Genomic DNA, 12,889 nt, shown 5'->3' on the forward strand with positions numbered 1-12,889 from the left:
CTCTGCCATTTTTAAATTGTTGAAGTTTCGACTTCACTTAAGACAATATAAATTAATTTTATAAAAATTACCACCATCTGTGGCCATCATTTACTAACAATTATCCATAAACAACTATCAATTTATATTCCAAAACAGTGTGAATTCAAGCCATTATTTACAAAATCGTTTCTTAAAAATCATTGTCAAATTGCTATGGGTTAGATCGAACTGAGACAAGAGGTTGAACCAAAATACATATGGCATGTATATAATTCTATCTAAGCAACTTGACATTTAAAATTGAATTAGATAGAATATTCAATGTATTTTCTAATTCTATAAATTAAGGTGCTTGGGTAGGAGATGCACTTGACATAGTTCAGGATAGTGTTGTAGATTCTTTTGATCAGTTAAGTTTAACTATTCAAGTATTGATTTCTTTGTTTATAATTAATTAAGTGTTTTCATTCATTCACAATTTTTGTAAACTAATTTGTGCTCTTAAACATGTTTAGCTTTGTTTTTGTGAACGATGTTGTTATTTTGAGATTACTAAAATGGTATTGTAGCAGCAAAATCAGCTTTATATCTCCTTTTAGGATTAGGATAAAATCGTGTTTTCTTCTTTACGATGATTTTATCTTGATAACTCTGTTTTATGTTTTCAAAACACTGATTCGGTCCTGAAACAGAGCAATGTTTTCTCACTAGTTGTTTCTTTCCTTCCCGAGGTTCAGTCCACGGTGTCAGTCTTTTATTTTTGTTTGCGACCCTAAATTTCTTCGGTCTTCTGATAATGGTTGAGTTTGGAAGTAACAGGTCAAACTGCCGGCGGTGGTGGAATAGCCGGGGAAACAATCAAAACTTCCCTGCACTACGAGGACCCATCTGGAGCATGCAATATGGACCCTGCAGCGCAGACGTTGGTCGATGGTAGGTATCCTTGTGGGCATGAAGAGGTTGTGGGTCTAAACAAGGGGATTCATATCTATAAAGAATCCTTGAAGATCGAGCCTGATCAAGAAAACCCTGGAAAATACCTGGTTGAATTCACTTATGATGCCTATGGCGCTGGCAGGTAAAGTATTTATTCTTACATATATAATCATAACCATAGGAAACATTTTCTCTTTGAACTTTTCGTCAAACATCTATGCTTTTCTCCTAGCAGTATTACCCTTCGTTTTGGTGAAAAACTGGGACGTGGCTATAACGATGATCTAACAAAAGAAGACCTGATTCAGCCAATCACAGTGAATATCAAGCAAGATTTGGGCCAGAAATTCAAACAGGAACCTGGAACTGGAATCGATTTTTCCTCATATACAGTAAGTAAAACAGAGGTATATCTGTTAGCAATTCAGGCACGCACAAGTCCATGTATATCAGAAGATGGAAGTACAAATCATGGTACTACTATGTCCCAGTTAACTATAGCAGTGTTTGACAAGGAGCAGGATAGATACAAGGTTAGGGTTACAGATCAGACCTTATGGGTGAATGGAGCGAAGTATGTGTTGCATGATAAGGAAGGATTTGGTAATTCTGATGGTGCTGATCTTAATTGGAATGATCTTGGTAAAAAATGTCTCATCTGTTTATCAAAATTTCAAGACACTTCTACCCTTCATAGAGAAGGACGAAAAATTGGAAAGTTATTGGTTTATGATAAAAAAAATTGGGAAGGGGAGTAATGAGACAATTGTATACGAGGGAATTTATGGTGATAAGTCAGTTGCTGTGAAAAAGATTGTAAAGGTGCATCATGATGTGGCATTAAAAGTGATACAAAATCCGCGTGTATCCGATCAACATGCTAATATTGTTAGGTTGTATGGTGTGGAGTACGATCAAGATTTTGTTTATCTTGCTCTTGACAGGTGTATATGTAGCTTACATGATTTGATATTGTCACATGGAAATTTGAGTGCCGAATCTCAACCAACAGTGAAAGTTTTTAAGGATTTGGAATTGTCGAAGCCTAGTAGGTATCCTCCACCGATCTTGTTGACATTTATGAGGTGAGACCATGTTCTTTTTTTTCTCTTTCTTTTTCTGTTAAGTGTTATGTGGATAAACGACGATTAAAACATGGCGAACATAAGAAGATTGGAAGGAAAATATAAGAGGGTAATACATGAAATAGCAATGCAATTTCATTTATTTTTTGATTATAACATCTTAGTTCTATTTTTCCCATTCCAACATTGTCCTTCCTTTTTTTCCTTACTAATACATTGTTCTTTAAAAAATTTACCCAATTATAGCATTGTACTTAATTTTTTTTAGAGTAAATTACACGAATGGTCCCTATGGTTTGAGGTAATTTGCATGCTTGGTCCCTAACTTATTTTTTTAACTCGGAAGGTCCCTATGGTTTGTTTTTGTTACACGTTTGGTCCCTAATGTTTATTTTTGTTACGCGTTTGGTCCCTGTCTTATCTAAAAAGACTATTATTTAAAGAGAAAAAAATGATGGGGTAGGTGAGGTAAGGTGAGGGGGTAGGATTAGGGGTGTGTTTATTTAGATAAATTAAAAAAATCAAGGGTATAATAGTCTTTTTAGGTAAGATAGGGACCAACCGCGTAACAAAAACAAACAGTAGGGACCTTCCGAGTTAAAAAAATAAGTTAGGGACCAAACGCGCAAATTACCCTAAACCATAGGGACCATTCGTGTAATTTACTCTTTTTTTTACTTATTAGGATATTGTACTTACTTTGAAAAGTTATAGCATTATATTTGACATTACTACAATTTGATAGATTTTTCAAAATGTATTGTTGTAATGGCAAGAAATGAAAGTAGGATGCTATATTATACAAATAAATGAAAGTACTTTGCTATTCTTGCATTTAACACAAAAATGAATGATAGTAAGTTTGCAAAAAAGTTGGGACTTAATGAGGAAAGAACCGTTTCCCTAACTTATTATATTAAGTAGTTCTTTTTTCCTCCATTAAGTGTTATCTGAAAAGTACTCTCTAGATAAATGGTGATTAAAGATACTTAAATTTTTTCTTGAGAAAACCATGGGAAAATGGAAGCAAAAAAGGAAGGGCTAAATTTACTTCCATTTTTTTTTTTTTTTTTTGGTAGCATCTTACTTTCATTTTTTTGTAGTTTCAAATGTTATATTAACACATTATACTTTGAAAAATTAACACAATTAAAGCATTATATATATATATATAGCAATGGGAAGATCTCATTTCCCTAACTTTCTCAATAAGTTGCACTTTGTGTATTAAGTAAAATAGAAACTCATATATAGATTACCAGATTAACCCTTGCCATCATTAAGTTAAAAAGAAACAACTTATTACCTTTTTTGGGGTGATAAATCATAAATTTAACTCTTGTAGAATTTATTTAAACTCATAATATATTTTGGCAAATATAAAATACAGGGATATAGTTGAAGGACTTGGCTATTTACATGGGCTTCGAATCAATCACGGTGACCTAAAGCCTCAGAATGTCTTAATACACAATGATACTTCTAGTGTAGTGAAGGTCTCAAATATGGGCACGAGAAAATACAGAGCTTTAACCAAAAACACAACAGGCAAGTTGTTTTATATTTTCATCATGAGAGATTACTTTAATAATATTTGAATGTGAAAAGTGCAAGAAAAAGAAATATAGTTTACAATTATTCCGTGTTATGGCATTATACTTCCTTTTTCTTATTACAACATTGTACTTTCAAAATTATTACTTCTAGTTATAGCATTGCACTTTAGAAAGTTTACCCATGTTAGCAATGAGATTGGAATTATGATGGCATGGCACAAGTTAACATGTTTTTCATGCTATGTCATTGTCCACATAGGACATAAACGGGCGATATTATGTTGACATGGAAAAAATATTTTAATGTTTTTACTCCCTCCGTCCCAAAATTATTGTCCGCAGACAAAAAACACACAGATTAAGGAAACATTAATTACCATTAACTTTATTAAATGAAATTACAATTATACCCTTTTGTTGCATTTAATTCTATCGTAGTTTAACTAATAATGAAGGATATTTTGATACAAATTTTATTTATTTTTAGAAGTGGAGAATTATTTTGGGACAAACCAAAAAGTACACATGGACTATTAATTTGGGACGGAGGTAGTATTATAAAAAACTGTCTATATTTTCTATTTAATATATTATGGTGAAGATGAGAGAAAGGACAACTTTTTTTAAATAATTATAATTATGAGGTTCATTTGATATGTCCATTTCATCAATGATGATCTAAATCTTATCATATATGGACTATTTTTATAAAAAAAAAAAAAAAAAAAAAAAAAAAAAAAAAAAACTGCGGGAATATAGTACATGTGTACGTCCTAGTTGGACAATGACATTGCATAAAAAACATATTAACATGTCCCATGTCATCATAATTATAATCACATTGCTATAATGGGTATTTAAAGGGCAATGTCATCAGGAATAATTTGAAACTATAATGCTCTAATAACTAACAAGGAAAGAAAAAAAATAGAAATTACTTATATCTTGTATGTTTTAGATAATTGTTTATACTCTATTCCCCATTCATTTAGGCTGTGGGAGTGGGAGGTGGCAAGCACCCGAGCAACTTAGGAATGAAGAACCAACGCCTGCTGCGGATTTATTCAATTTTGGGTGTCTGCTTTTCTTTTGTATCACTGGTGGTCAACACCCGTTTGGTGACATTATAGATGATCGTGATAATAATATTTTGCATGACATGAAAAATCTGTCACCGGTAGAAAATATTCCAGAAGCCTTTGATCTTATCTCTCGTCTCCTACATCCCGATCCAGAATCCAGGTATGATTCATGTAAAATTATCTAACATTCTTTACAACATGATGAAGTGTGGGGAAATTAGTGTAAATAGACTTTGGTCTACTAGTCAAATATCAAAAGTACGTACCATGGGCAGTGTATTGATTAGATTTGCTAAAGTTTATAAGTATATAGCTAGGCTGATTTCATGTTTTAGTGCTTTCAACTTGCATTTTTATGTTATGGAAAAATACAGAAAAGCATTTGTATTTTTACCGTAATATCGATATAGCTACTTAACTAATAAACCATTATACATTTTTTTCGTCTAAAAAACTAGTATTCGCAGTTACTATATTTTGATATGGCAAAGGGTAAAATACAAACAAATAATAATAAAAAAGAAGCCACAACGTACTTTTATCATATTTAATTTACCAAATCGAAATCAATAATAGGCGAATGTACGTTAAGCTTTTCTGTATTTTCCCCTTTTATAAAACCAGGTAAACAAAGAAAAACAGACTTTTTAAAATTCCATGTATACTTCAAGAGATTATACCTCTGAATTTGTTCATATTCAGGCCAAAAGCTGGAGAAGTATACAACCACCCTCTATTCTGGGATCCCCAGACCCGTATTTCCTTCCTACTAACAGCAAGTCAAAAAGTAAAACGAAGAAAACCAAATGAGGGTGAAACCAATTCCAATCTCATTGCATCACTCGATAGAAGGGCCCCCCATGTCTTCAGTGGCGAATGGAACACAAAGTTAGACGTCACACTCCGCAACGACGTACATCTACATATCAAAAAGTACTATTACAACTACAAAAGCGTATGCCATTTAATACGACTCATAAGGAACAAACATAATCACTATCTAGACTCGCCAGATTTTAAAACTGCGTTAGGGTCGCTCCCCAAGGGATTTGATGCGTATTTTAGAAGAAAGTTTCCGAAGCTTCTTATAGAAGCATATAAGTTTTTTAAAGAGTATTGTGGATTCGAAGATCTTTTTATTAACTATTATAGACATAAAGTGTTTCGTTAAATGATAATGATGGTTTTGTCAGAAAACTGACTCTTGTATATAGTTTGTGAAATAGAAAAAAAAAAAAAGGTGAATATATGATAGTCAAGTTGTTTGGTAACTTGTTTATGTTTTATCCTAATACTAGAAAGATATAGCATTAGCAAAATACTTTACCCTTGCTTCCGATATTTGTAATTTGTTTTCTATAACTAGTGGTATGCTCGTGCGTTGCGGCTTTCGTTAGTCTTATATTTTTGACATTATGTCCTTAATGTTTTCTTAAACATGAACCATTTATGTAGTTTCGTCATTACACCGGACAATTACTGTATATTAATCTTACATAGGAACCAGTTTTGTAACTTTCGGTATTACATTGTATCATTTTTGTAGATATGCTATTATAGGCACCGTTTTAGTAATCACTATTACCTATGGATGATTTTTGTATGTTTGTCTAACACAAAGGACTAATACTTGGGATTTTGTCTCCGTGATACCATTTTATGTAATTTAGCTATTGCACCGTGCCGTTTCTCGAACTTGGTCTTATACATACACCATTACATAATTTTTACATAGAGACCATTTTTATAATTATCTTATATGCATGGACAATTAGATAATTTTTCATTGACGATTTTTATAATTTTCTCAAAACATAGGGATTAAAACACAATTTTTACATACAATTTCTCTAAGTTTATCAAACAAGGGACTATTATGTATTTTCACAAGGACAATTTCTATAATTTGCTCAAATATAGGGACTTGTTAAATAATTTTACAAGTACCATTTCTGTAATTTTCTCAAAAATAAAAACCACCGTTAAAATATAATTTTACACAAGGAACAATTTTATAATTTACCATTTTATAGTTTTGTAAGGACTATTTCTATAATTTGACATGACTTTCTTGTAAAAGTTATATTTGATTGTTTTTGCTTTTACTCACAAATTCATTGAAAATGCATACCCTACTAACCCTAGGCTAAATGCATTAAATAACAATGTATTATATATATAATATATTATAAAAGAAATGTCACTATTTCTATAAATAGATTGAATATAATAATATTATTTTTTAAGACGTCCAAACCATTAAGCTAATAGTATAAGTAATTATTAATAAAATAATATTAAAATTTTAAATTCAACCCAATTATACAACCCAATTTGTAGATATAGCACAAGATACAATTGTAAGTTGCATATGTTTTGATCGGGTCCTTTTAACCATTTTGACTCATATAATCCATTCCCCAAATTTTTAGGAAAAATTGAATTGATTTCCGATTTTAAGGCATAATCTAAACGAGTCCTCTCTCACCTCTCCATCACTATCGCTCTCTCCAAAATGGGGCTTTATTTTTCTAGGTTTCTAGCTTTACAGGTTTAGTGTTTTCTTCTTTTTCTATCTTTTTTCAGATCTTTCTTTCTCTGTCTTTCTTGCGGTCTTCATCTTCATATTAATGGAGAGAAGTTTGATATGCCGAAGACAAGTGTAACATCTTATTTAAAATATAATAATTGAATAATAAACCCGGAACCTCGAGAAGCAATTATTATTATTATTATTATTATTATTATTATTATTATTATTATTATTATTATTATTATTATTATAGTTCAAAATTAGATAATAATTAATGGAGTGTTGATTTCGGGTTTCCAAATGATATACTTTTGATTTCCGAGGGCCAAAAGTGTGAATTTTGGATTGGTTTCGTAAATAATTATGAAGGTAGGGACTATTGGGTAGTTGTTTGGGACTTAATATGAAGACATGTTGGAAGCTAAGGGCTAAATGGTAAAATTCGGACTCAAATTGTAAAGAGTCTTGAAGGTAAGGGTTAAAAAGGGAAATTAAGGTTTTGTTTTGAAAGGAAATGGAGAAGGATGGGCGAGTTGTGTCAACATGGGAAGAAGTTTCATGTGTATCGGGTTTTTTAACGTAACTTCTAAACCCTAACCCTCAGGGATGTACAACCGACACCCCACTCCCTCTTCATCTTACCAGTCGCCACCATCCTTCCCACCCGACTCCCTTGTTGTTCCGACTAACCAAGACCGCCATCGATGTTGCCATGGCCGGAGATAACGAAGATTGACGGGGGAACCAGTAAAGATAGTCGTTGTTGTCGTTTCCGGTGGGGGTACGACCACCATAGTTGAAGACCAAGACCGTCGAACGCGCTGCTGCTTCGCCATCGTGACATACGCTCCCCTTGATGCTACTAATCTCTTCATCGCCTCTCTCTATAGACGTTGTTCTTCTCCCTTTGTGTTCGCTCGAGCCCGCTTCTAGCCGCCGTCTGTCACCACGGAGTGACTGAGATAGGTGCTGCGTGGTTCAGTTTAGATCGACGAATGGGTTCGTGTTCTAGTAGCATAGTGTGTATGGGCGTGTTTTGCTGGCCGAAAAACATGAAGAACCACCATGGCAGCCAACCATGGTGGTTGCCGCCCGTGTTGTGCTTTCTGCCGCTACCAACCACCGTGTGTGGTGGTTGTGTGGGTGTGAAATGGGGTTTAAGTGCATGTATTTCAGTTTAATGTAATCTTTGGGTGTTGTTTGGCGGGAAAAGTCACCACCACCACCGTGAGGTGGTGGCTGCCACTGTATACCACCACCGACCACCATAAGGGTGGTTGTGTGTGTGTGATTATTTAGTGTGTGTGTATGTGCTAATTGGGTATTTCAATGTAAAAACTGTAACCATGTTAGATTAATGAAACAGAAACTCCTAACCACCACCGTGAAGTGGTGGTTGTCGCCACCGGCCGCCGTGTCGGGTGGCGGTGTGCTTTGATTGTGTTTGCACCTTATTTGGGGGATGTTTGGACAATGTGTGACCAATGAAACCATAATGGGCCCAAAGAAACCCTAATAGGCCCAATGGAACCCTAATGGGCCAATAAGGCCCAATATGACCTAAAAGCTCAATCAATGGATTAATGAACTAGTATTGGGTTGGAAAAACCTTAAAGGCATAAAACCCTAACTTGGGGAAATTGATCAGGACACACACACGAGAATTATTTAATAAACTTGAAATATTAAATAATAATTATTGGCAACTAACTTAAGGCAATAATGGACTTAATGGATTAAGTCCTTAATGGGTTAAGTAAGAAACACTTAACCCTAATCATCATTTCATGTGAAAACCCTAATTTTGGGATTATGGGCTTGGACTTATCGAGACCCACATTTGGGCCATTGGAATGGAATCGTGTATTAAGCCTAATCATAACATATGACTTATTTAGTAAAGTAAGGGACTTAATGGATTAAGTCCTTAATGGGTTAAGTGAGAAACACTTAACCCTAATTGTCACTTTATATGAAACCCTAATTTCTATTGGGCTTTGGTAATTGGATTATTAATGGGCCATCCAAGAATAATCATAAGAACTAGAATATGTTGATGGGCTTAGGGTAAGGCCATATGAGGCTGTGGTCCCAATTTGGAAAATTAGGCCGTGGATGGGCCATAATTTTGGCCTTGGTGATTATATGATATTGGGCCATTGGAAATGCCAAATGTTTGGGCTGGGCTAAGTAGTTGGGCCTTTAATTATGACCATGTAGAGGTATGGGCCCAATATGGAAAATTGGGCCATATGTTAGGCTTTGGCCCATTACTTTGACGTGTGGGCCTTTGGAGTGTTGTTTGGGTGTTGTTTGATGTTGGAACCCAATTATTAATTGGGTGTTGTTTGATGTTGGCAGTTCAGGAGTCTGCCAACCAGTAGTTGGAGTTTTATCTGCGGGATTTCAGTAGTGCCAGGTGAGTTATCCTCACTATATCAGCAGGGTCTAAGGCACCAAGGCCGGCCCTTTTGGATTGTTATCCCGGTTATAGTATGTTGTTATGATTTGTACCTGTTTTTTTGATTAATTATGTGTTATGCGTATGTCAGATATGTGTATGTATGTTTGGATTGAGGCGGTCCTGCTTGTGCTGAAGGCGAACATACCCAGGGCGGTCCGGATAGGCTGTAGGCCCTGCGAGGCGGTCCAGACATGCTGAAGGCTCGGAGAGTGGTTCAGATAGGCTGAAGGCCTGCGAGGCGGTCCAGTCAGGCTGAAGGCTCCTTATGTATACTGTTTGATAGGACTAGTGATCTGTTAGTTTTGTATCCTGATAGATAGGAGGGTACTATGCTTATTGATCTGTTAGATCTGCATCCTGGTAATTAGGATGGTGTTATGATTGATGATCTGTTAGATCGGTTTGACTGTTATATGATATGAGCTATTGTATGATATTTATGTGCACATGTTTGTTTGATTGGGGGTTGAGTTGAGGCTATCCTGCTTTGTGTTGTAGGCCAACATACCCAATGAGCGGTCCAGATAGGCTGTAGGCCCTGCGAGGTGGTCCAGTTAAGCTGAAGGCTCATTATGTATGTCGTTCTGTATATGTTATATGATATGCAATGTTTTAAAACCCGGGTCGACCCGGCCGGTTCAACCGGTTGGACCGTGACCCGGGGCAGAAGGCGGGTCGATTGAGACCGGTTTTTTGTAAAAATACGAACCGGATCGAACCGGCCGGGTTTCCCTTAAACTGCGGTTCGACCGCTTATGTTGAACCGGTTAAACCGGTTTGACCCGTTTCAATAGAGTTTGGATAGTTGGATACAAGTAGCGAACGCCAAAACAACGAGCCGTTTGCCGTTTCTTCAATGTTTTTCAATGTTTAAACTTTGTGGACATCAAATTATTGGTTTTATATGTTTATACATTATGCATGAAAGTAAAAATATATAGAAATAGAAAAAGACTATAAACCGGGTTGACCCGGCGGTTCAACCGGTTGAACCGGTTGACCCGTGAACCGGTCATCACACCGGGTCAACTAAAAACCCGGGTTTTAAAACATTGATGATATGGTTATATTTGTATGACGTTGGTATTTTGGGGAAACTCACTAAGCTTCGAGCTTACAGTTGTTGATTATGTTTCAGGTACTTCTGATGATCGCAGGAAGGCGAAGATGTGATCGTACAACTCCTCATATCTCATGATTTTATGATTTGATTCTGGGGATACTCTGATGATTAAACTATGTTGAAAACAAACTGTAATAACTTAATGGTTTTAAGTGTTTTGAAAAAATTTAAATTGGCTTGAATTTTTGGGATGTTACAACAAGGGAATGAGATGTGTTTACCTAGGTTTTGGATTCAACCACAGATCTTCACCTCACCATCGCCTATCTTTCAAATGTGATTTAGCTCGTTATTTTTTTGCTATGATATCTGTGTGACCGAGTCCTCTCTCTCTCTCTCTCTCCCTCTCTCTCTCTTTTGAATCTTTTTTTTGTTTCCCAGGTTCATATTTATGATTTTTGTTGGAGAAATTAGACATTTGTGTCTTTTATATGTTTTCCTGTCGGATGTGTGGGCATTGATGATTTTTCATTGCAGAAAAAGGAACCAGTGGCTTTGTTCGATGTTGGTCTAGAGGTTTGTTTGTTTATTTTTTTATTTTTTTTTATAATATGTCATCAGTACTTTTTTTAAATATCCCATCTAAAATTGTGTCTTTTGAGTCTTGATATTTTGGTATCTTTAGAACTGTAATCTTGATGAGGAGTTTTCTAGGTTTGTGTGAGTTATATATGTCTTTTTGTACAATGTGTTGTTGCTTTTGTTGTCAATTTGATATGTTATTTTGTAGATAGCAACAAATGTGTTTGCTTATGAGTTTATCTTATTAGAATCACCTGAAAATCAATTACAATGTTAGTTTTCTCTGTCTACGGAACATATATTTAACCCTATTAGTGAAGGTGAAGTTGCTTTGTCTTAAATTGGATCCTTTAAAAATATCCATGCTCAATATATTATTTTTGAAACAGGTCAACATCTATATGATTGCAGCCCTTGTGCTCTTGATCAACTCCATATAAGCAACACCTAACTGTCCTAAGCAATGTATAGGAAAAGAAAAATGTTGAGGTTATGGATGCATTCTCTTTTTGAGGTAATTATTCTATGGAGGCATTATATTATTATTGAGTAGTGGGTTAGAGTTGTCTATTCAAAGCTTCTTTCATGCTATCTTGGTTTGTCATTGACAAACTGGATCATGTATTTATCGTTCTAGGTTGTTGTGATTTTTTTATTGAAATAGACAAAGATGCATAAAATCAACCTTTTTTATATCTTGAAATTCCACATTTTCAACGACTTCGGTCTTTTGTGACTTTAAATGTTAAAAAGAAATTCCATCAGGTTCTGAGGTATGATTAGCTTAATTTTGTGCAAGGGTGTTTTATGAAAATTTGTACTTTAATTATAGGAGGTATGTTGACTGTTTTATATATTGGGAGGGTCGTTTGGTTTAAACCGATCATTGAATGAAGAATCACACAAATTTATTCTTCTATTAAGTATTATAAATGAATGATATTAATAGCAATTTGAATCAAAATTCTAAATAAATAAGTTTCCTTTACTTTTTCAATTTCATGTGTAATCTTCGTTTTAATCTATCGATATTAGGTTCGATATAATGTTTTATCCGAGATCCGGACAACATGAAGATGCATTGAGAAATAGAAATCATTGAGATGTACTAAGTATTCCAAGGTATATTATTTTTAAGTCCTATGTCTTTTATTTCAAGGTTTTTGGTTAATTCTATTACCTATTTTGAGATTCAACATAATGATGACTTATTTTAGTTTTTTTTAGAGGAAAAAAATTAGAGTTAGATAAGTATGATTTTAACCATATTTTCTGAAAATTGATTCACTGATTAATGTATGCACTTGTCTAAACTACTGAACATAGTCATTTTGATTAATATATGAATTTGTTGTATATATTCGGTTATGTCTTCTATGTTCTTATTTAAATTATGGATTAATGTGTGTAATTTGTCTTAGGTTTTCTTACACAAGATGGAGTCAACAAAGTCAAATTTCTTAAAAATCGAGCGAATAAACCTTGCGGTTAGAGCCAAGTGGTCACAAAAGTACACCGACAATAATTCATCTTGGGTTGTCAAAAGGAGAATGTCTCATGAAATTAATCAAAAACTTGATAAAGTTTCTTGAATGGTAATTATATG

The 12,889-nt window shown here is 34.4% G+C and overlaps 1 protein-coding gene across 2 annotated transcripts; it reads left to right on the plus strand.

The window, feature by feature from the left end:
- Positions 1–307: 307 nt before the first annotated feature.
- Positions 308–5,912, plus strand: LOC145085910 (serine/threonine-protein kinase/endoribonuclease IRE1b-like). Of its 2 annotated transcripts, XM_079023598.1 has the most exons (6): positions 308–391; positions 802–1,060; positions 1,154–2,003; positions 3,394–3,551; positions 4,552–4,801; positions 5,344–5,912. In XM_079023598.1, the coding sequence occupies exons 3-6, from the start codon at positions 1,483–1,485 to the stop codon at positions 5,810–5,812; spliced, it is 1,398 nt and encodes a 465-aa protein (XP_078879724.1). In that variant the 5' UTR covers positions 308–391; positions 802–1,060; positions 1,154–1,482; the 3' UTR covers positions 5,813–5,912. The 2 variants fall into 2 exon arrangements, with proteins under 2 accessions (XP_078879724.1, XP_078879725.1); XM_079023599.1 differs by lacking the exon at positions 308–391 and having other exon boundaries at positions 446–1,060.
- The last annotated feature ends 6,977 nt before the right edge of the window (positions 5,913–12,889 follow it).

Source organism: Lactuca serriola, chromosome 2 (genome assembly GCF_051521515.1).
Source record: "Lactuca serriola cultivar US96UC23 chromosome 2, Lser_US96UC23_V15, whole genome shotgun sequence".
Lineage (NCBI taxonomy): Eukaryota > Viridiplantae > Streptophyta > Magnoliopsida > Asterales > Asteraceae > Lactuca > Lactuca serriola.